Raw genomic sequence first — 25,252 nt, 5'->3', positions numbered from 1 at the left:
GGACTTCTTGACATTGATAGTGAGATTAGCCTTTCTGAGACAATCGGCTACTTCTCCTAACAGTGCAACATGTGTTTCAAAGTCTGGCGCGATAATTAACAGATCATCTAAGTAAACAAATACGCGATCTCTAAGTCGGCTCGGGATAACTTTATCCATTAGTCTGCACAACCTTTGGGCAGCATTACACAACCCGAAAGGCATCACCGTAAACTGGTACAGAGGTCTCCCCGGTACCGCAAACGCTGTTTTCTCTCTGCTATCTTTCTCCAGTGGTATCTGCCAGAATGCTTCTTTCAGATCTACACTACTGATGTAGTAAGTATCTGGAAGACGACTGATCAGACCTTCGATACTGGGAAGAGGATTGGCGTCCTTTTTGCTCACCGAGTTGACCTTACGGGAATCCAGGTAAAACCGGTATTTTACGGTACCATTTGGACCTGGTTTCTTTATAAGAACAACTGGTGAACACCATGGACTCTCACTCTCCTCAATAACTCCAATCTTAAGCATCCTATCGATTTCCTGGTACAACACGGCTTGGACCACTGGAGAAACAGGATAGTGCCTCTGCTTAATCGGTACCGCATCCCCGGTATCAATAACGTGCTCCATGAGCGTCGTCTTCCCGAGACCGTGCCGATCGTAATCTAAAAATTTTTGCTTTACCGTTTCCAATACCGATCGCTGTTCCAATGAAAGTTCATGAGCATTCATCAAATCAGCGTCCTGTTCTAGAACCGAAACAGAACTTAAAATGTTCGGAGCGATCTGGAACGCCTTCCAAAAGTCCACTCCTAAATACAATTCTTGGTCTAGATTGGGAACTAGGTATAAGGTGACATTATGTTCTACATTCCTATACTGGATTAACACATTTATTTTTCCTATTATTTTCTGACTTTGACCGTCAGCTGTTTTAACGCCCGAACTGTACGGTTGTTGTCGTATTTTTAAATCTTCTATAAACTTAAGACAATTTTTTCCTAAGATACTTATACTGGCCCCGCTGTCCAAGAGTCCGGTTATCTCTCGATCACATATTTTTACCTTCGCGTAAGGCCTAGGGTCAGTTTGGGTATCAATGACAGTCGACGCGATTTTATGCCGAGTTTGTTTTCTTATTTCATATCTCGATCTCGCTTTCTTAATTCTGCTGGATATTTCGCTAACTCTTCCTTGAAAAATTTTATCTCTCGCCTCATAATATTCTTTTAACCTAACGTGTAATGGTTTTATTTCTCTTTTGTTTCCTGGTTTCTTCTCTAAGTCAACATCTTTCTTTTTTTTCTCTAGCTAAAATTGTAATTCTTGTCTCATCAATATTGGATTTTGAATAGTCATTCTCTAAAGGTTTGTCTGGGGTGTCTGAGTCGAACGCGACTCCCCCGGAGTTGTCGCGTTCCGATGGCGGTTTTCCGGATTACACCGAGGACATTTGGGAGTGATAACACCATCAAGCCCACACCTGTAACAAAATATATTTCTTTTGTTGGAAGGACAGTCCACGAAAGAGTGACCTTGGATCCGACAGTTCCAACACTCTCCGGCCCTGCCTTCACCTTGGCCTACTAAAGTTTTCGGTCGAGCTCCCGAACGCTGAAAAGCATCTACGTGCTCACCTACTGATGAAACCACTTCTGGATCCGCAACAACATCTAACTCATTTGCTACGAACCGATGTGGAGCTCTATTCGGTTTTTGACCTTCTCGGTCCTTTTTCGGAAAAGCGTACTCCGCCTCCTTACAAGCCATCCTCAGTTGGTCCATTGAGAAAATGGTTTGAGGATACACTAACGGCTCCAATCGTTCGTTCAGGTTTCTCTTAATCATTCTTACCAGCTGATTTTCGGGGATCTGGACTTTTAATTGAGACCGTAAACGAGTTATCGCCGCAAAATAGTCGTCGCTTGACTCCCAGTTGCCTTGCTTACGATCCCTTATTTCACCAGTTATCTCGATATCCGATTTGGAACTCTCGAACTGACGTATTAAGGCATCACGTAGCATCGGCCAATCTGGCTGTCCATTTGAGCGAAGATACCACCAGTACCATTCACTCGCGGCCCCCGAGAGTAATAGATGAAAGTCTCTTAGAATCTCAGCCCATGCACACCTATACTTATCTTGTAGCATCTCGACTCTGAATACAAACTCCTCTACTCTAGGGTCAGCGGACTTCCCGTCAAACTGTAGCTTCCACTTGTCCAACCGGATGGGCGTTTTCATCACCGGTGGTGGATATACCGGAGGAGGGTTGAAGTAGAGAGGATGAGGGTATCTCGGAGTGAACCCATTTGGTTCCTGGTATGGGTTTGGATGGGACATGCCGTTTGCCTCAGACGCACTAACAGGACCTTGGTTCACACTCCGATCCCTTGTAGTATACGACGGCCTCGGATACTGATCGGCACTGAAATTATTAAGCTGATCGTTCGACTGACGCGTTTGCCCACCAGAATCTCCTATCAAATTCTGAACTCTTCCTCCCCCAGTTGGTGGACCAGGTTGAGTAGGGTTTGTTTCTTTCAAAAGATCTAAAAACTGTTTTCTTACTTCATTTCTTAGCGATTCGGTTAGTTGCCTACTAAGCGTACTGTTGTAAGACGCACACGCGTCACCTACGGCCTGATTAATCGCCGACCTAACTTCTTCAGTGATTCCAGAGTTAATGGCTACTTGAGCCCCCGCGGCATGATTGTTCGATTGACCCCCGCTATCGGATGACCTTGCCATACCGTTGACCCAATTTGACGGCTCCGGTGATAATCCTCCAGGTGGAGTCAAATTACTATACGAAGGTGCCGATAATGTATCGATCACACTTCTCCCATCCCCCGAATCTAAACCTACTAAACCTCCCTCAATTGGGTTTGCACCTTCGGTTAGTAATAAACCCTTTGACCGACCTTGTATTTCCTGGGGATGATGGTCTTTATTTCGAGCGCTATTGTCAATAGGTCCTACCCCACTAGGTTTAGCTGAACGTACTTCTTCATTCGGAGAGTTTCCCAACCTTGGACCAGACTTGTCCTTAGGAGAGTGCTGAACTCGAGACATCTCGGACGGAACTTGTAAAATCTTTTCACGTAAGGAGCGGGTAAGTCTTTGATCTGGCAATAAGTTTTGTACTTTGATTATTTTCTTTTCTAATTCTTCTTCCTCTTGTCTTTTCATAGGTCTTGCACAACAAAAACAAAAACTATACAACTATACACTAGACGCTATACAACAAAACCCTAACCTAAGATACAATTATTCCTATAATCTATAAACAAAAAAAAAATAAAACCTAAAACTATAATTGTGTACAAAAAAAAATGAATTTGTTTATAACTATTCTATAAAATCTAATTCTAAGCTAAATTATTCAAAAAAAATGTAAACAAATTATTTATGTAAATCCTTTAAAATCTACAACCCTATTCTAATACACTAAGCCTAACTAATCTAAGTAACACTACAAATATCTAAAAACTAAAGGTGGTACTTAACTAACTATTAATTATATTTATCTTTTTAATCTACCGATACCTATATCTAAGAAAAAAAAACTATACCTATGTATTTTTTTTGTTTTGGGTTTTTCTTTTAATTTGATTTATATATTTTTTTTTTATTTTTGATTTTTTTGACTGTATTTTATTTGTATTGATATATTTTTTTTTGTATGTATTTAACTATTCTACCCAAACCTTAAATTCTTAATTGCTAGTTAAAACGAAACTGATTAATTTTAAAAAAAAACTTTATTCCTAAAAACCGAAATAAAAATTGAAATTAAAAAAAACGAAAAGAAACAAAAAATATATATGTTTATGCTGGTACAGATTTTAAACTGATAGAAAAATTTGTAAACATTAATAACTTAAACCTATCGTAATTACTATATTACTATTACTATACACCTAAACTGATCAAAGAAAAAAAACTTAATGTTAAAAACGTAAATAAAATTGAAATAAAAAAAACATAATATATGTATGTATGTATGTATCGATTTTAAACTGAAGGAAAATTTGTAAAACCTTAATACTTAAACCACTTGTAATAGAAAAGCTAAAAAAAACATTTATCACTATCTGACACCGCGAACGTCGAACACTATTAAAACTGAACTAAAGACTTCGACAAATTGATAATACCAAAATTTTTCAAAAAAATTATTCATAAAACACTTCGGAGGTGTTTCAGGCGGATTCTTCAGTTACTTCTCTTTTTCTTCGTACATGGGACACTAACGAACTTCGCTTCACTTATTGCTAATCTCACTTTATGTTCCCGAGATATGTCCAACATACAACTTACACTCATTCACACCGCTCAATCACTACCATGAACACACACACAACATTATTTAATTATAAAAAGCCTGTTTTTATTTTTGCTTTTTGGGGTTCTTACCTCCTCGTCGCAATTAGGTGGGCATTCTATAAAGCTATCCCATCCAAGACTTACGATTCGACTAGAACCTTACCAAAATCACCGTCTTCAAATTGATTCTGGAACTCCAGTCGCGATTCATTCGGTACGTAAAAACCTTCCGAAAGAAGACATACTGGACTCCCTTAACCGTTTAGCAAAAATATTTATTCCTTACTCGTTCCGACTGTCCTCTCGAACCGATCTCCAACGCTTCGTCGCAAGTATGCAAGCATTCTTAAAGCTATCTTGCATACGACATACGCTGCAATTGAAAACGGCTTCGAAAACAGGCGGATACGGTTCACAGAATTTTGCATAATCTTTATTTATGGTTTCCGTTCCCATCTCTTAGTCTTTGCATCGCAAATAACCGAGTTTTCTTACGAGCTATCTCGTTTATGTCTTATGCTCCGACCAGGATCTGGGTCCCAAACCATTGAAAAGATTAAAAACAACATACTATCACATTCATACACAAAACTACTTTGGTTGCAAACACGTTGCAAATACGTTGGGCGCCATTTGAAATGAGAGGCAATAGGTAGGTTTGATAAGGAAGGGATTTAGGATAGGATAGGAGCGCGGAGGATTCAATGACCAGCCCATAAGGGTAGGCCAGAACTAGGATGGGATAAGGGGTACGGGAGTTAGGATAGAATGTCCACTACGAAGGCGATGGCATGCTCGCGATGCTCGGCTAAGCTCGCCGGATGAGGGGGGGATCTTACCTTCGTAGATGGACCTCACCTCTTTCCAAAACTAAAATTTCATGCCATTACTAAAACAACTTAAACGATCCCAAGACAAGACGATTACAATACCACATAACTCTAAAGAAACAAACACATATACCGACTTACACACCACAACCAAAACACGACTTCCAAGCTAGCACTACAAGTAAAGAACACCAAACACAGGACAACCTATACACCGCCACCAGACACAAAACTATCGACACACTACGACCGACACACCATCACCAGACACACCAACACCAGACACACCAACACCAGACACACCATCACCAGACACACCATCACCAAACAGCACTACGTTCACGCTCGACCTGACACACTATCACCGAATAACACGACATTCACGCCGGACCTGACACACCTCGGGAACGCTGCGGCTGTTGTTGCAGCATGGCCGTACCCACCCAACCTGGAGTTCGACTGGCCTTTACTTTCGAACTCCCCTTTCTAGTCTTTGAAGCTGAAGATTACGTTGAAGAACCCGGTTCACTGAAGAGCATTATCCAGCCCTACCGCACCTCCTCTGAAAATTGTAATCAGCACTCCATAATATTTAAGTTCTGAACACCAAAAGTTGATAAAATCAAAAAAAATAACACAACAAATCGACTACACTGTAACGTGACTTACATTTTATTTAAATAGACTCGTAACTAACATAAATGGAATATAAAAAAAAATATAAAGAATAATTTCGAAATTTGAAAATTAGAAAAATTGTAAATTTAAAAAAAATTGAAAATTTGAAATAACTTAAATAAAAAAAATCAAAGGAAAACACAAAATTTCTCCTCAGAAGTATATATGTACCTAGTGTACCTAATCCAAAAATAAACAAAAAAACAGGGACTTTCTCCGTATGGAGGAGACTTAAGTTCCCTTGTTCTCCCCGGAAATCTACGCCGTCTTCCTTTTATGAAGCAGCTGTATAAATTCCTCTTTTATCCTACCTACCAAGAGCTCTCTATAGGTAGCTAAAGGGATGCAAAATGTTGCCTCTACTTTGACAGGGAGGGGTATGGGGAACCTACGCCGCCCCGACGAACTTTACCCGTAATGCTTACTCGACACTAACAAAAAACAACGACGCACTCTAGACACATATACCGATACAAGGAGTTACAAAATAAAGTCGTTATAAATTTGAATATTTGTTGTTTCAATGTCACGTTACTAATTTTTCCTTTGTTATTTGTTGTACAGCTAGGTATACGTATATATCTATATATATATATAAGCAAATCCTAGAATCGATTCGCCAGGAACCGAATCCTTTTTTCCTATCCCGCCGGATTGGCGTAAATGTTAACGAGAATGCACAACGATATATATATATATATGTAGATGTAGTTAACCTTACATAAATATAGGGGTGAGATTGGTTTGGCTAGTAAAGTTACTTGGTGATCCGGGTCTATCGACGGATCAATCTTATGTTCAGCACCACCTCCACATCACCTTGGGAATGAAATTTTCTTGCTCTAGGACCGTCGGTCACTCCGACGCCAACCACCGCGCCGGCCGCCAAAACTCAATCTCACTACAATATGTATTTATGATTTTTTGTATTTGTTCCTATTATAATATAACTAAAAGTATCACTCACCCTCAGCTATTATTTTAAATTTTTTTTCCTCTTTATGGATTTATCTTCTTTCTTTCTTCACTGAACATACATATATTAATCGTTAAAAAAAACTTATACAAAAAGACCTTTAAGAAAGATAAATTTAATTTAAATTCTTAACGCGTTAGACGGACAACGAACCTATTTCCTTTTTTTTTCTTACGTTTTTTTTTCACTTCTTTTGTTTTATGCCACTTTTAAATTTAAATACATACATAGATGCTTTCGTCACCCACTCTGAACTACAAATGACTTCTAGTCAAGTTCCTTTAGCGGTTACGATCTTCAATTACCGCATAGTTTATTATTTCCCGCAATGTTCACAAAACTACTCTTTCAGCATCGTCTGGACCCTTGCTTTAAAGCTTAATTTCACTCCTATTTAATCCTTTCTTATTTTCCCCACCTTTCCCAATTCGCATTAAACTTTTCATTAAATATTTAATATTGTGGGGTATTGTTGTTCCTTTCATACCTATAAACATATATCCGTCGCTTCTGCAATTTCTTCGTCCTCCTTTTAAACCATCTTCTTAATCCCTATTCTTTACTTCTGTCTCTTTTTCATGACATATGTCTATTTCGTCCCTAATTGTCATGTCAGATTGTCAGTGATTCGAATTACGAAATAGAAGTTGCGTGCGCCGGTAAATAAATAAAAATAAAAAAAACAAGTCCTAGGAAAAACAAAAGAAATAAAATAACTAATTGGAATTGATGCAAACCAGAGTCACTAGGTAAGTAATTCCTCCTGCCTATTCTGACCAGAACTATCGATCTGGGTCTTACCCAGTCTATGTCCCTGGTCAGCATTGTAGGTATTCTTTATTATTTTTCCTAATATTTTTTTTATTTTTCTTGCAGGAATAATGACTAACCTAGGACAACTTTGGCCTATCGGTGGCCACAACAACTTGATTAGTAAGGTCCTTACAGACGGTTTTCATCCTCTTCACAAACCTTCCCACGAAGCTCTATTATGAAAAAAACAAAACAAGTAAAACTCAATATCATCTCTCAGCAAAATACTTAGCATGATGAAGGCTTACGGATGTATTACCATAGATACTCCAGTTTACGGAAACACCTTTTATCCTCCACCTTGGAAAAGACACCTACTGCCCATCGATACCAGCCTCTCTAACTACAAAAAAGAACACACTTCCAGTCTATCGTTCCAAATGCTTCACAGAGAACTAGTTGAAACTATCAAGCCTACATATATGACGGATCATTAAAGACAACAATACAACAACTCGACTTAATAAACGCAGACAATGGGCAGGTTCAGACAACTTTGAACGTGAATTTTGACTAAGGCAACTATAAAGTTTTTCAAGTGTCATGAGTTTCAAATTGCGAACTTTACTTTACAAACTTCTACTTTTAGTTCATAGTACAAATACTTACAAAAACATTATTGACTATAAAACATTCATAAGGCAAGCTACAAGTCCATCACGATTTGTATTTTGTATTGTAAAGAAATATTACTTATTTATTTTCCAAATTGACAAGGAACCTTTTTACAAAAAAACATTTAATAAAGCTGTGCAGAAAATAAATAAATTAGCCCAACAAAGTTCAGTTTTCAGTTGAAGGAAAAGACATATAATAAACTGTCTCTTTGATAGAAGTAGACTTGACTTGATAGTAAGGGAGATTTTTCTTGACTAACTTTCCAGTCAACTTTCCAATGAAGCTGCCTCAGTTGGAATGTAAATTTTTGGCAGCTAGCCAATCAGATACTAGAAACTTGCCTCACTTTCTAGTCCCTTATGTCGCCATGAACCTGCCAAATGAGGAAATCATCACTTGCTAAGGTTTCATAACTGACTCAGGCGGTAGTTACATTGCAGAAGTAACCGCAATGCTCCGGGCTTATAAATTTACTTTATATGTTTTTTTTTAAGTAAATGAAAATACAATAAATTAAAGTTAGACAAAAGGTAATTGTTTTGAAACCAATGTAATTTCGATTGCAATAATAAGGTAAGAAAAGAAGATACAAATTAAATACGGTAATCTCTTAATTTAAAATCGTTAACGTATAATTATATTAATTCAACGAGGAAGAAGCCGAGAGTGCATGTTAAGTTTCATACTAAATGAACCTTAAGTGAACTGGTAAGGAGTTCAACAAGTGAATGTCGTTGTTGAAGAACAAGCAGACGCTCCGACGTTAGAAATAAAAACGATGATGAATAAGTCTGTGGGTTTTACTCGATGAGGACATTCGTAGTCTATGAAATAGGTAATCAGACTCATGTATTTAATAATAATAATATGAGTGGCACAACAGTCCATTGAAAACTAGGGACCAGTATTTTACAACTCTCCACCATTCCTATGTTTGAGTAATGTTGTAAGGAATGGAGGGGAATCCGATCGGCTAACTTGAGAAAGCACTCTTCTTGATAAGAACTACTCTCGTCAATTCTCGCAAGAGGCAGTATCCGTGAAAAAAAACCCCAAGACCTCTAGCATGACAGTCCAAAGCACTAACCTTCATGCCACGGGTACTGTATGTATTTGCTTAATATAAAAAAGCAACATAACGCTTTTGTACTGTATTAAATCGTCAAAAGAGAAATTAATAGATTCAGCTTGAAAAGGGATTACCATGGTCATATCGCTTCAGACCGTAAACAAAGCGTACATTGTTGTTAAACGCAAACGTTCATTGTACGTCTGCTATTAGAGTCGCTTTTAGAATATAATTCACACCCGAACTTGTTGCTATAACTAAGGATATTTCTAACATGAGGCGCTTAGGAAGCTCATTGATATATGTATAAGAAAGAAAACAATAGACCTTCTATGGAGCCTGTCGGTAAACCTCTAACGGTAGTTTAACAAGTAGAGTTAAGCCTGTTTTTTGTTGCTCACATATGAAAAAATCAAATTAGCTGAGCTATGTTAAGAGTAAAACGTTTGATTAATTAGTAGCTAATGGCGTAAGATTTTATGGTCAATGGGGCCAAAAGCTTCATATAGAGAAGTCTATGCTATGTTATAGTTACATTGATAAGCGCTGTGATGCAGCTTTGTTTAGAACGAAAACGGAATAAATGGGCGAAAGAATGTTTCCGTTTTTAAGGTGTAAGTTTATTTGTTTTTGTATATTTTTTTCAAATACTTTCGATAAAAGTACCGAAATAGATCGATATTCATAACCAAACCGATTTTTTAATTACAAAATGTCGATCACTTTGTGCTGTGCAGAAGAGAACTAATAAAAATCAGTTCGAAAAGCCAGCCAAACTAATGGAATCGAACCCGAATCTAGGTTCTTCCAAAAAAAAGGAATATTGGGACCAATTTGCTACAAACCTCAACTCACTTGGGCCACCTACTCGCGATGGAAAAGAATGGCATAAGGTAATTTGAATTTAAAAGAAGACTATCCATATAAAACTGGATTATAAGCTTAAAATCAAAAGAAAACTTTTGATGAATAAAGTAGTGGCAACTGGTTTCCTTAACTCCTTTAGAACAAGCTGTGGATGAACTGCTTGGACTTGAGCAAGCTGTGAGGCCAGAAGGTATTTGCTTTGGTTCATCTAGCCAAATTTCAGAGGACTTATTAATCGGCTTACAATACATTGAAGCGCTCAATGAAAAAGACTGGTGAAGCCATTATTTAATTTTTTCTGTGGTCGACTTCAGCACTGCTTAAAGTTTCGAGTTGTATACCTTTATTTCTTCGATTTCATTTTTTGCGCAGGCGAAGCGTTCTTACTTTTTTTTCTGTAATTTTCGTTTTCTCCAAAAAACAAATTTATGTAGCTTATCATTTTGGTTTATTTTGTAATTTGATTAAATATGAAAACTATCAATTAATAAACACAACATTTTTTTTTTATAATTTCACGAGTTGACTTTTATTTATATCTGTTATTTTTTTTGTGTGGTAGCACTGAATTTCGAACTCAAATTGTAAAGTTCTTCAACCGTAGTATGTCGAATGTGTCAGTTCGCTGATGAAAACATCTCACTTAGAACCCAACCATAATAGGGTTATCATTCGACATGCCAATTGTAAAAGGGGTAATCGTCTTTTAACGCATCTGACCAATGATGCTTAGGGTTATAATTAATAAAAAAAATTGTTAACTATAATTTTAAAATTGTATTTTTAGTATCTACTAAATTTTAAAATTATCGAACGCTCTAAGATATTCCATAAAGGCTTCACAAATAATAAGGTTGTAATCTTAATGTGAAATATGAATTAATAAATAAGAAATATGAATCTCTTTCAGCTTTTTGGTACAGAATAAAAAAGAACTAATAATGTTTTTATTTTTGTCATAAGTTTGATTTATTTATGTATAAATTTAATGATATTACATTGTCCATATTTAATAAAAATATTTATTTTTTTCTTATTACTTTTCTTTACACATTGTACAGTTCGATATGAACTCTCTTTCCAATGCTTTTTATAACATTCCTTAAATGAATTAAATATTTCCCAAAAATATGAAAACATGGAAAATAAATGGAAATAAAATTATCATTTATGTATATATAGATTTATGTGTTTAAGAGCAAAAATTATAAAACAAATTATACAAAAAAAACACTTGCACATTTTTGTTTCTCAATTATATTTTTTTGTTTTCAATTATATATTTTACATCTATTAAATACTTAAAATTATTTTTTTGTTTTGTTATAATTTTATTTCTTTTTTTTTTTGTTTTGTTTCTTTTTCTTTTTTGTAAACGGATAGTTGATGAAACTACGGAATAGTAAGTGTATAATATAGATTTGATATCTATTGTATTTTTGTTTTCTTTTCTTTTATAATAATAATTAATTCATTTCATCTAAATTACATAATATAATGTCTCATCATAAGCAAAATCAAAAGAGAGCCTACAGTAAAATATTATATTTAAAACTTTTATGTTGCCAATTTTTATTTTATACATACATATATCATATATATGAGGAGAAGGAACGATTAAACAATAATTGTGCAATGGTCAAGATCAAGACATAATGGTTTGGTTTCTGGGATTAGGAGAGTGAGTGGAGGTTTGTTGTTACAATAATACAAAAAATAAAATACATTTACATGCTATATTCGCTCGAGGCTTCATAATGTCAAGTTATGAATACAATTTTCTCTTTGACATATGTATTATATTTTTGTTCTATATCCGTTTAATTTAAACAAACATTTGAATAATTAATTTATTTTTTTAAATTTTAAGCTATTAGCAATTTATATATATACCATATACATATATAAATTATAATGACTATATTCTAACCTAAAACAAAACTATTTACACCATTAAAACATGTGGTCTGAATCTCGCTTCTACACTATTGCTAAAAATTTAAATTTGTTTCCATGCTCTTGGACTCTTCTTAATGCTATTCAGTTTTGTTATTATTATTTTTTTTTTTTACAATTTTCAATATTCAATTTTTATTATTGCGGATTGGTTGATTTGCTTTTGCTGTAAATAATATTATTAATACAAATCTGTCGACTGTTTTATTGTCACAATTGGATTAATGGAAAAAAAGGAAGAGACATTACAATTAACACTAAATTGACATGTTAAAAATGGTATGATTTCAGATTGCACAACATTGATTGCTTTTTTGAGAAAGGGTCTAGCTCTTTTTCTTAGAGCTAGTCTCCTTTACACCGCAATCATCGACTTTTTTATTGCCCTTAGCTATTGCGAGAAGCGTCACCAACTTTTTGTGTGAATCGCCGACAATCCAACCGTGCTGCTGATAGTTTTCGCTTTCTTCAATATGATGTTCGTCGTCATGTGGCGATTCAATTCGACCGAATTCCTCGTCACTTGACGACGACCAATAGTAGAGCATTTCAGATGCTATTCTTTTTCTTCTGGCTTGTGGCCTACTTTGTAAACTATCAGCGGTCGACGGTTGTGTTGTTTTTGGTTTGGAAGAGCTGCGGGTTTCTGATTTTTCATTTTTTGTTTTTCCCGCAGCAGCTTTCTTATTATTAGCACCGCTCGATGATGATCCAGCATCATTTTCTAATTTACCTGAAATTGTTTTTCGGCGATTACGAATTGGCCCGGCCGTCTTGGTTCTTCGATTTAGCTCAGCTTCGAAATCGCTCTCAGAGTCGTCAGCGGCAATTTTAGAAATAATATTCTTTTGCGTTGGTTTTTTAAAGGGTGAACTATTGGTTTTTGTAGATTCAATAGGATTCCTTCCGCTTGTCGTCGGTTTGGTTTCTCTTTGTGGTCTCGCAGTTACTTTAGGTGCAGGCGCGGGTGCCGGAGCAGGTGTGATGGCGGGAGTGTTAGCTGTAGCAGTAGCACCTTTCTTCTTTCCCTTGGGTGTTTTAGTACTCTTGGCTGCGTTTGCAAGTTTGGCTGCTTTCGAAGTTTCAGGGGTGTTATTTTTTAGGCTTTTTTGTGGAGAAGCAGGAGCACTATGGGATTTGTCGTCTTCCGATTGGGTAACTGATTGATCGTCAGCATCCTTTTTGCTGTTTCTACTTGAAGCTGCGGTTAGATTTGATTTCTTCGAGAGGGTAGATGCGGTTTTCTTCTTTTTCTTCGTTTTTTGTTCCTTTTCTTCGATCAGAGCAATGATGTCTTTCGTCGATAGAAATTCTTCAAATTCATCAGAGCTCCATATTTCAACTAGTTTTTTTGGTCGATTGACGGCACATCTTCTCTGGGACTTTCTCTGCCCTTCACCAATTAGCTCTGCTATTTCGGCTGGGGACATTCCAAGTTCAGCATGCAGTTGAGACATTTCTTTCGAAGTTTGTTGTTCGGTTTTCTTTGCAACCCGTTTATTTGGTTTATTAGTTGTTGGTTTAGTCTTTGCGGCCTTGGCGGTTTCTGTTGCTTTTCTTTTAGCCGTTTGAGTTTCTTTCTTCCTCGATGTGTTAGCGACATTTTCCTCCCTTTCTTCTTTTGCATTTTGGCGATTCTCATTTACGCCTCTCAACGTGTCGAATAGCCTATCGAGCTCTTGTTTTGGAATTTGCTTCGGTGGTTCGGGAGTGGGTAGTACAGGCTTTTCGACGGGTAATTTCGGCTTTGTTTTAGCATTCTTGAAAATACGTCCCATAATAAGGGATTTGTTTTCAAATGTTTTCGCCGTGAACGCACTCGAATTACTACTTTCGTCAGAATCGACGTGAGTTTCCTTGTTGTCATCGTTATCGTTATCATTGTCGTTGTCGTTGTCATCATCACCGCCACTCATTGAGCCATAAACAAAGTCATCTCGATCCGAGTAGGTTACTGTGGATGTTGTATTCTCATCGTTGATGGCTGGTGTTTCTGGTTTTTGGAATTTAATTGCTTCCTTTTCTTCCATTCCAATATTTTTGAATGGTCTCTCAGGAATGATAATTGCTTTTTTAGGACCTGCATCATTATCTTCTGCTAACTTGAATGGTGATTGTATAGCTTTTGAAATGGGAGTATTTTCAGAATCATCGAATTCATAAATGTCTTTGGGAATAATACTTTCGGGTTTTTTGGGTGAACTTAATACAATTGGCATGCAGCTTTCGGTATCGTGAACCGATATCACAAGCGAGCATTCTTTAATCGGCGAATTTTCTCTTTTCTTGTTTAATGACACTTGATTTTCTTTTGTTGGTTGGCTCTGCAAAATGGCAGGGAAATTAATAGGAATTTCACTGTTTGTGGAAGGTTTTTGTTTGCATTTGGACTTTTGGTCATTGTGCATTTGTAGCGATGAAGGTGTAAATGTTGTGTGAGGTGTTTCATTTCCAAGTGCTATGTCAGCCAAAGTTGTTAGTTTACAGCCTGGCCGTGGGCTACGTTCTAAGGCGTGTTCCATGTCCAATCCTATTGTGGGAATAGACACTTTTAAATTATCATAGCCCTTCATAGCGGCTTTGGTTTTAAGTCGACAAGTTGTTGTAGTAATTGTAGAACTTTGAGATGATGCCGAGTGAAGAGGTGAAATGAAATTTCTAAAAAAAATGTTAGAAATATTATTTGTTTAAGTTTTTCTATTTTTTGTATATATTGTTAAGTATAAAAAATATGACTTAAATATACGAAAAAAAACAGATATGCACAATTCAAAAATATAAGAAAAAAATTGATTTTAAAAATCGTACTCACTGTTTTTGACCGCCAGCAGCTGAACCCTCCATCCCGTGTAAATGTGTTCCAATTTGTGATGGCTGATTTACAAAAGTTCGTGCTGTCAAAGGTGTAGGCGTTATGAGATTAGGCGCAGCAATCGAAGCTATTTGCAGAATTGAACTCTCTCGTTGTAAATTACTTTTTTGCGCTCCAGCACCAACACCAACTCCCGCACCCGCAACATCACTTGTCAAAAAAGCTTGCTCTTTTGCACCAGACAAAACATGCATTTGAGCGTAGTTTACAGGTAAGACCGGTGGTGGTTGGGCACAAGCTGGATTTGAATCTGATGAAATATCACTAAATTGATTTACATCAAGTCTCGGGTAGCTTCCAGCTTCTCGCTTACCGTTGGTTTCTGAAGTCGATTGTTTCATGTAAGAAAACCTTTCGTTCGGTGATTTTGGTGTGACGGGTTTTACTTGTAAATCATAAGCATATGTTGTAGGTGGTACAATTGGATAGGTCCTCTCTACCAAAGGTGTCTCAGAGCCTTTCAAAATATTACAACATTCATAAAAAAGCCGTTCATCGGGATTTAGGGTGAGTCTGGATGAAGTTTTCGTAGAGTAGCGTTCATAGTTTTGCTCTGGTGATGAAATTGGCTCGATTCCCGATTGGTTAAGTATACTATTTGGAGGGATGAATGGAACTTTTTGTTGATGAGACTTTTGAACCTTTTCAACTATCTTTTCTTGAGTTTCTGTTGCTTTTAATGGAGGAACAATGTTTTTCTCCTCCAATCGAATACTTTGAATGGCGTTAAAATATTGTTTAGGGCTATCAGCAATTGCAGTTGTTAAAGAACTAGGTGGTGCGGTGGTAATTGGTTTAGCAGTAGAAGTCACTTCTTTGGATTGTGTTTCTTGTTCCTTTGCCTTTTCTTCCTCCTTCTTTCTTGTAGCATTTAAATACTCTTGCTCAGAGACTTTCGAAACGTGGGCAATTGTCAATTGATGTTTATTCAAAGCAACTGCTTTAGCAAACTTCTTATTACATAAGAGGCAATCAAATGTTTCCATGGAATCCAATAAATTGACATTGGTTTTCTTGGGTTTACGTGTCAGAAGAACACTTCTTCGTCTACGTCTGCGTCTACCTCCCTTACTTCGAGTAGTATCCTGCGAGAAAGTCGTATAAACACTCATATCATCGTCCACGTCCATGTCTATGAGGTCGGTGTTTGTTGCATCCATCGTGTCCATGTTCGAACGATCTTCGTTAAAATTTGGTGCACTTCGAACACTCATCGAGGTCGATGGGCGTTCAAATGGATCATTTTGGTCTAGGAATGAACTAGCGAGCTCAAAACCATCGTTTGCAAGATTGAAGTCCTTGTCCTCAGCTGACATTATTTTGTCATTTACTCTTTTCGCAATTGCCGTTAGATAGTTATCATCTTCATCGTCATCGAATGCCAGAGAATTACGCCGACTTCCAGCAGTGGAACGCTTGCTAGGTGTAGAACGGGAATTCGCCCGACTAGTATATGTCGGTGGAGTTGCATCAGCAAAGGATTTCCTCCTTGTTCGCAGCGTTGCCAAGCGAGATGTAGTTTCGGGTGGCACATTCACATGATCACCTTCTTCAGTGTGAATGTTTTTATTCAATCGAGGATCGCGACTTGATATATTCGACTTCCGATCCGCGCTCTGTTGTGGGTTCTCTTTGTTTGAAGCAACAATATCGAATGATGCTGCTAATATACTCGGCCGCAGTATGGACGACGATGTTTTAACATTGCTGAAATTCCCAAATGGAGACACATCTTTTCCAGACACAGTTGTCCCTGTCGGAGTTGGCTGTGTCGGAGTTAGCTGTGTCGGAATTGGCTGTGTTGTTGATGAAAACAAGTCAACCATAGAATGTGCATGGTCTGCAACACGAGTGCCAGATCCTACCAAGGTATCGTTCCCATTGTCAACCACATCCTTGCTTAAAGTGAATGATTCCAGCCCAGTCCGCAGCTGGTTGATATTTTCGATTTCGATTTTTTTATCACGTTTTTTCATTTGCTTTTTCTTGGTCTTTTTATCTTTGGGGGCAGCGGGCATTATGTCGCTGGTCGGTGATACATCAGTGAGCGGCGATTGTTTTTCGGTATTCGGATGCTTTAACCCCCGATTCGACCAACTGTCCATAGAGTTCGATCGATAGCTACTAAAGTCTATGGGTAGTGGCTTTGTTTTAAGGTCATCCCTGATTATTAATTTCGGCTGGTTACTCGGCGTCGCAAGTTCGGTTTGGGTCTTTAATTTTACTTCGACGACTTTTTGCTTGTCTTTATGATCCTTAAATAATTCTCCACTTGCTTTTTGAACACTTGCACTCTTTTCTTTTTCTTTGTCTTTCTCTTTTTCCTTTGTCAAATCTGCTTTAGGCTTTGATTCTAAATCATCTTTTTGAGCAGTTGAAGGCTTTTCCTTTGCCAATTCAGCTTTCAGTTTCTTGGATTCTTTGACTGAATTAACAACCTTAGACTCTACTTCTGCACTCAAATCCTTCTTATTTTCTAGAACGTTTTTTCGCTTGGTTGTCGGCATAAGACGCATTCCAGTTAGCAATAAGTCTTCACTCTTCTCATATGCTAATTCTTCTAGTCGCTTCAAATCATCTATTCGAGATTTATCAGTTTCTTTGAAACTCTCCATTAATTGATCTGCTACTATTGAAGCCAGTTCGTTCTTTCTTCGTCGCCTAGGTTTCTTACCGGAGTCCTGTTTGTTCGTTGTTGGTTCGCTTTCTTTGTTATTGGTCACGGAAACTACTTCATTGTCCTCTGTCGATTCTTTTTTGTCTTGGATTTGTAAGCCTGGAGTTGGAGATGGTTCAATTTGCTTATGATCCATTACTTTTTTGTTTGTTTTTGGCTGTTCTTGTGGTTGTGGAGGAATTTCTAATGGTTTTGGCTCTTGACGCTGTTGTTGCTGTTTCTTTAAAGGAGAGTCAGTTACTTCATTTTCTACCTCGTCGTCACTCAAGAAACTTGCTGCAATCTCTTCTATTTCCTTAAGAGCTGAAGTTGGAGGTTGAGCAGGTGTAGCTGGAGTAGTTTGTGTAGCTGGTGTAGTTTGTGTAGCTGGAGTAGTTTGTGTAGCTGGAGTAGTTGGTGTAGCTGGATTAGTTGGTGTAGCTGGGGTAGTTGGTTTAGCTGGAGTAGTTGATGTAGCTGGCGTAGTTGGTGTAGCTGGAGTAGTTGATGTTGCTGAAGTAATTAGCGTTGCTGGAGTAGTTGGGGCAGCTGGAGTAGTTGGGGCAGCTGGAGTAGTTGGGGCAGCTGGAGTAGTTGGGGCAGCTGGAGTAGTTGGGGCAGCTGGAGTACTTGAGGCAGCTGGAGTAGTTGGGGCAGCTGGAGTAGTTGGGGCAGCTGGAGTAGTTGGAGTTGCTGTTGAAGCTGGTTTCTTAGCTTCACTTTGTTCTGTTACTTTGTTTCTTCTGCTTCTTCGTGTTGGGATTAATTTTTGGGAGTCAGGCGATGATCCATTTTTGCATTCACTTTTAGCCGCAGTCTCTTCTGTTGTTTTGTTATCTTGATTGCTTATCAAGACGGAGCTGGATGAAGGCGAACCCTTTTTAGGCGTTGTGACCGGTGCAGGCTTTTTGTTTGTCTTTGATTTCTTAGTTTCCTTTGCATCGACTTTAGTTATTTTTTGCTCTTCCTTCGGATTGGTAAGCTCTGATAAGGGTATGGGCGTTATCACAGGTGTCTTAGTGGGTAGAATCGGAGTTGTCTGAGGGATTGGAGCCACATCTGTCTGAGGGTTTGGAGTCACTGCACATGAAGGTAAACTATCTTCTGTTTGCTGAGTAACAATTGGTTCATTCGTTATGTCAGTTGTAGTTGGTTTTAACATATTTGTGATAACCTCCGGAGTACTGCTTGCTGGTTTATGCTCGGATATTGTAGCCTTGTCTAGCAATGGTGTTTTGTTATTGGTTTCAATAACAGGCTGTGATGGTATACTTTTTTCTTTGATCAAATTCGTATTTTCGATTGGTAATGGGATTAAATGAGGGTTTAATTTGTTGGCATCCACCACTGGAGTAGTTACTTTTTTTGAAACTTTCTTAGGTGGTGGAGCATCAACGGGCACATTCACTATTGTTGGAATACTATTAGCAACAGGGTCTTGTTGTTTTTTGTTATTAGTTGCTCTTTTTCGAGGTGTACTTGTTGTCGGTTTAGCAGCCGGGATATCTGTGGGGAAAATAAGTGGTGGGTTTTGTAAAGGAACTTGTGGTACGGAACTTATGGGGAGTAGAGATTCACGCATAATTGGTATAATTTGGGTCTGTGGTAGAATAGGCAGTTGATAAGGAACTGGGGGCATAAGAACAGCATTTGGTTTGACTGAAATCTGTGGAAAATGCACAGGTTGTGGTGTGACCTTTGTTGCATTTTGTTTCGCCTTTGGCGACGAGCGTTTGGGCTTCTTTGACAAATCTAATGGCACTTCTAGTTCGAATGGCAAATTGTTGTAGGCATTGCCACAACGTAAGGAACTCATGTCGTACAAGAAATCATTGGGTGCACCCGCAATTGTTTGTCGACGTTTTGTGATCATTCCTCTTGGTGCGGGTACTTGCTGCTGCTGTTGTTGTTGCTGCTGCTGAACCGGCATAAATTGGGGTATCGATAATTGTTGTGGTAGCTTGACACTTGGTACACGAATAGTGTCAGCATTTATAACACACTGCTGCTGCAAGGGAGGTTGTTTCGGTAGTTTTTTAGGAACAATTTCATTTAATAAAACTGGAGCTGGGGTTACTATTTCAATTGTGACTGGAGGGGGAGGAATTCTACCCACTGAAACTGGTTTGAAATTTGCATATGGTGGTGGGATTTCTTGTGGCTTCCTTGGGTCAATATTGAAGGGGGTCAAGAGTGGAGTGTTACTAAAAACAGTGGCAGCAGATGCGGATGGTAACTGAGGTGTTTTTCGATTTGTCTGACTTTCTTTTTTATGAGGAGATGCGCTAAGAGATTGTACAGAATTCGAAGGCAGGTCCTCGAAAGGTGGCTTATATGGATGCAATGATGTGTCTTTTAATAATGAATCCATCAACAGAGGTTCCTTTAAAAGATTCTTCAGCTGTAGGTCTTTTGGTAAATTCTTAAGAGGAGTGTCCTTCAATATTGATTCCATTAAGTAAGGGTCCTTTAAGTTTGGATCTTTATATGGTGGATTATTTAATGGGGGCTTCATTAAAACAACATCTTTTAGTTTTGGCTCGGTAATTGAAGCGACCACACAAGATGTTTCTTTCGGTAGAACCGGCTTCTGTGGCAAATCTTTTGAAACCTTTGGCAATGTTTCCTTTAACTTCTCTGGTAAGAGTGTTAGAACGTTGACCGGTATTTCCTTTTGTATGAGTTTTTCTTGCAAATGTTGTTTCAATAATGTACCGCTGTTCAATTGTGGTTCCGCTCCTAGAGACTCTTTTAGCTCTTCCACTGGCACCGGGGACTGTTTTGTTGAGGTTCGTTTCGTAGCAGATTGTTTAGGCGGACTACAAATTTTCTGCGGTAATTCATGGACCTCAACTGGCATTTTTTCTGGGAACAAAATTTCAATATTACCTTCAGAAGACTGATCACATTTTACAATTTTTCGAGTTGGGGCCTTTCTCTTGGTTGGTTTAGTGTCCTTTGTTTCTGAACTTGGGAGAACGACGTTAGCATCGGTATTACTTTGAATCTTAGCTTTATCAGCACCTTGTGTTTCTTTACATTCTAAAAATGGTTTGCCTAGTTTTTCTTGAATTTTTCCAGTAAGCATGGCAATGCAATCGTTGATTTTTTTACTTCTTCGCTTTGTTGTTGGGCTCACTTGGTTGTGCAAAAAGTTCGGGTTAAGTCTGTTCAAATCTTCTGTACTTGCAGAAAGGTCGCTTTGTTGTTCATGAAGGTTTTCTGTTGAACCTTCCGATCTTAAGCTTAGGCTTAGATCTTCGTTTAAACTTGTGTCATGCAGCTTTTTCAAAGGTTCAAAGTTTGTCTCAATGGTAATCGTTGGTATCTGACCTTGGTTTTCACTGTGATCCTGTTCTTTACTTTCATTTTCAATTGAATTGGGTTTCTCAATCTTGCTATCGTTTATATCTTTTACTTCAGTCGTAGGCGGGCTACTCACTATAGCTGGTGTTGTTGTTTTATCTTGGCTGCAATTGTCTTGTATATTGACAACTTCTTGTTCCTTATTATCGAAAGTTAGTTTTCGAACTGCTGATATTTTTGACGATGGCTTTTTTTCCTCTTCGGTGGGTTTCGCTTTTTCGTTTTTTGTTGCCGAGTTGCTATCCGATTTACCACCAAGCAGACGCTTTTTGATTTTTTTAACAAAACGCTTTGTTGTTGCACCAATTTTCCTAACAATTCCACCTCTTCCCGTCTCAGTCTTTTTGTTTGTCTTCTTATTTTGGGAATGAACATTTTTATTTGCAACTACACGACTTTTGACTCGTGCAGATTTTCGTTTAGTTTCCAATATTTTTTTATTTCGCGAAATTTTGTCTTTATCAGAAATCCCACGCAATTTATGATTGCGCAGTATTTTCTTAGATATAGCTGTTAGCGTTGTATTGGACTTCTTGCAATTGTTTGTAGAATTTTGCTGAATTTTTCTGCAACTGGCGGTTGTTTTGAATTTTCTTGATCTTGGTTTTGTAGCATTTGGTATTATTTCTCGACAAACACGTTTTGGAGGAAGATTCTCTAGCATTTTTCTTATAGAATCGGCTGCAAATAAATAGAAAAAGAAAATTGCATAAGTAAAGTAAAACTAGAAAGTTGTTAAACAATGAAATGAGTTAGTAAATAAATTTAGTTGAATTTAACATCTAGAAGTGAATCTAAACAATTAGTATAAAATAAAGACAATTCATTTTAAGACTCCCTCCGCCATACATAGACATTTCCTTTTTGGTTCCTTTATTTTATAACAATAGCGAATATTAATGAACAAAAAGAAAACACACACACAAAATTAAACATTGAACTCACCATCACTTGCTCTGGGACGAGGTGTTGATGGCGACATATACTTCTTCTTCGGAGTTTCATCTGATTCGTTTTCTTCTTTAGATACCTTAACTTTGCGCCTATGCAAGTGTAAGGCAGATATATTTTGTCTATTGAACGTTCGTCGTTTGCGACTCCCATAATAACGGTACTTCTTCTTTTTAGCCAAAATCCAAGCGTAGTCACCAGAACAATCCAACATATGCCTATAAAGTTCTAACATTCCATGACAGTTTCTATTGCATTTTGTGCAATCCATTGAAGAACTAGAAACAGCCGCGGAACTGTTAGGGTCGTTCTTTGTTAATAATTGTGGTGATAATGGTTCTGCGAACGATGATACGTTCTCAATGGCAGTTTTCGTATCGGTATCACAATCATCACTTAGTTTACTACTGCTTAAAGTTGTGAAACTAGCTGTTACCGAATGAAGACTATCCAAGGACTCTTCTTCATTACCAGAATTACTTGATGATTTCGACACGTTATAATCAGTCTTTTTATTTACAAGTATCCGTTGCGCGTATTCCTTATGGCGACTGAGTGCTTTTAATGGGATGAAGAAGTGTTTATAGAGATTTCCTTCAATAAGTTCTCTGCCAACAATTTCATAATGAGTTGAATAAACATGCGGATGACGGAACATTTTGTGCTCTTCAAGCGCTTTGCGTTTGTCGAATCTGGCACCACAACCAAAACAAACGTAGCATCGTGGTCTGGCCCATTCTCCACTTAGCACCACTGAGTGACGTAAAGATTCGCCAAGCGAACGACTAGGAATTAAATTTAAATTCGCTGGTATAATGCGATCAATGGCCTGGCTCGTACTGGGGCCCTCATTATCCGTAGGATCAAATGACGATGACATTTCTCCGGCCAGGTAACGAAATCCTTCGTCTGTAATTTCGAGCTTAATGATAGTCTGTTCGTTTTGCTCCATAATAATTTGTGGCAATCGACGACTGTCTAAAATAGTATTCAACTGATCGACTTGCCTTTGCTTTTCTTCGCGACCATTGTCAGTAGTAAACTCAACAAGGCTTTGGCTGCTCGTCGTTTCAGATTGCTTTCTTACCACTTCGTGTTTTTGACGCATTGTAAGCTGCGTCCACATGTCCAATTTGGATAAATCCCTCAAACCAAGCATGGGTTGCTTAATTTTCTTCACTATCTTTCCACCTTCATTAACATATTTGTATTTTTTGACACTGTCCCATTTCCATTTCCATGAGTGCCTTGTTATGGGTCGTTTGATTTTGGCTGTGCCAAAGTCGCAGCCGTACTGTTCGGCTGTGAGTAAGGTGGGGAAAGCTGTTAAGGCCGCCAAACTAGTCGCAGTGTGAACTTCACTCTCGAGAACCTGGGGGCTTTTAACCACTGTACTTCGTATGGCAGGCAAAAGAGGGGGTGGGCTTTGGGGGCGATTTGACTCCGTGTCGCTACCGATCTTTCCATCTAAATGGCAGCTCAAATTCGTTCTTACATTATTGAAAACCTTTTCGTAGAAATCTTCATCGAAAGTGCACGATAAAGGCTCGATGCGAGTATTAGTTGGGGTACGAAATACAGTTTCAACGGGTTCATTTGAGGTGTTAAACCTTCCAAGTTTACTCCTTGTTTTCACAGCCATCAGACTGGTGTCTGGCTTAACAGTATCCACGTTGGTTTGACGACGACTACGAATTCCTTTGCGTCCCCGAGGCAACCTATTCTGAGTGAGACCAAGGCGCGATAAGATTGGTTCATCGTTCGAGAACATAGATCCATTTCGATTTACTGTCGACGAGGACGAAGATGAAGCTGCCACTTGATTCGGTGTCGTCAGAGGAACCTCAGTCCCCGTCTGCTTCATTTGACGCCGTGTCTTTGTGGGTGTAGATTTACCGATTTCGCTTACAGCACGTTCCTCTTCTGCAGATGCCGATGCCAGAGGAGGTTTAACATCCTCTGCTGCAACAGGATTGGAGCTTTTTTCTGAAGAGGAATGAGTGCGTTGCACATGGTCACTTAGTTTTGTGGCTGTTTGAAACCTTATTGCACATGCCTTACAGCCAAAGTACTTATCCGAATGGAAGTCTACTAAATGGAAAAAGAGAGCGCTGAGATCATTTTCTAAAGCAACCGCTTGTAGTTTTGATGATTTGGAACAATATGAACAACCACTCAAATATAAATTGGTGGTCGATGAAATGGGCGTTGATGGTGTTGATGAAGATGAGCATGCTGAAGTGGCTGTGAGGTCTTTAGAGTCTTGAGAGGTTGGTGTTACAGGATTCCTTGAGCTTGATCTTCGTTCTTTGGAAATCGTGTGGAAACGTTCGATGTGTCTAGCTCGGACTTTCACAGTCGACATGCGTTTATCACAATAGAGGCAAAGGGTTTTGCATTGACTTGAACTTTTGTCGACATTTGACTTGTCTTCGGACGAGTTGTCTTCTTCTACGTTTGGTAGGCATTTCGTTTTGTTCGTTTTTATTTTTTCGAGTATTCCAGAAAGTCTGTTCAAGGGTAGGCTGCATATTAACGAGAGTGGCAGTTGTTTAGACAGCTTAGTTTGTTGTGCGTTTTTCGAATTCTGGTCCACTGTTTTTTTCGATGGACATTCGAGTGGGTCGGTAGCTTTACCTTTCTTGGTGATAACTTTCTTCTTCTTTGCTTTGGCATTGTTGTTGTTGCTGGTGCTGGTGGTGCTTGTATGGCTTTCCAAACTGCTACTTCGCAGACCTGCTCTCACAGGTGAAAGGCGCTTTGATTTAGTACCACTAACACTAGTAATATCAGCAGCCTTCGGACTGGGTATATTTTTTGTTTTAATTAATCGCGATCTTTCTAATCGAACAACAGTCTGCGAAATGGAATGATCGGATAATGGCAGTTTTGGGGTCTTCGGCGACGCTTTTTTCGGGGCTTTCTTTACTTGTTTAGCTTTTGATGCGGTTTGTTCGATTTTATTATTTGATATATCATCGTCGGCGGTTTTGGCATTTTCTGCTATGCATGAGTTGAAATCGTCTTTTTTGCTTTTCTCTGTACTGGATTCTAACCCGCCGCGGTGAACCATTTTAATCTGAAAAAATAAATATCAAAGTAAAATAAGCAATAAAAATAATTGTTTAAACTGTTCTTATGGAAATAAGGTTCTTTAATTTTTCCCACAATCATCAAAATATACAGCTACAGCTTGTCAAAAACCAGGCCCTAAAGACATACAACTCGCACCTTTTTCTGTTGCGAATAATGTCAGGGATGGAGGGGACATACAATTTTGTGG

The 25,252-nt window shown here is 38.2% G+C and overlaps 1 protein-coding gene across 2 annotated transcripts in view; it reads right to left on the bottom strand.

Annotated features, from left to right (window-relative positions):
* Positions 1-11,119: 11,119 nt before the first annotated feature.
* LOC129948536 (uncharacterized) overlaps positions 11,120-25,252 on the bottom strand; it is a 29,624-nt gene continuing 15,491 nt past the window's right edge. The window contains exons 2-5 of one of the 2 annotated variants that reach the window (XM_056059577.1): positions 21,964-25,048; positions 21,016-21,699; positions 14,937-20,985; positions 11,120-14,782 (exon numbers count right to left, since the gene is read on the bottom strand). In XM_056059577.1, coding sequence (XP_055915552.1) covers positions 12,451-14,782; positions 14,937-20,985; positions 21,016-21,699; positions 21,964-25,042 — 12,144 coding nt within the window. In that variant the 5' untranslated portion in view covers positions 25,043-25,048 and the 3' untranslated portion in view covers positions 11,120-12,450. Of the gene's footprint in view, positions 14,783-14,936; positions 21,700-21,963; positions 25,049-25,252 lie in introns of both variants that reach the window. The other variant, XM_056059575.1, reaches the window with a different exon arrangement.

The sequence above is a fragment of the Eupeodes corollae genome, chromosome 2 (genome assembly GCF_945859685.1).
Source record: "Eupeodes corollae chromosome 2, idEupCoro1.1, whole genome shotgun sequence".
NCBI classification, from domain to species: Eukaryota; Metazoa; Arthropoda; class Insecta; order Diptera; family Syrphidae; genus Eupeodes; species Eupeodes corollae.
Note: the sequence above shows the minus strand (reverse complement) of the source record. Positions and strands in the feature narration are given on the sequence as shown.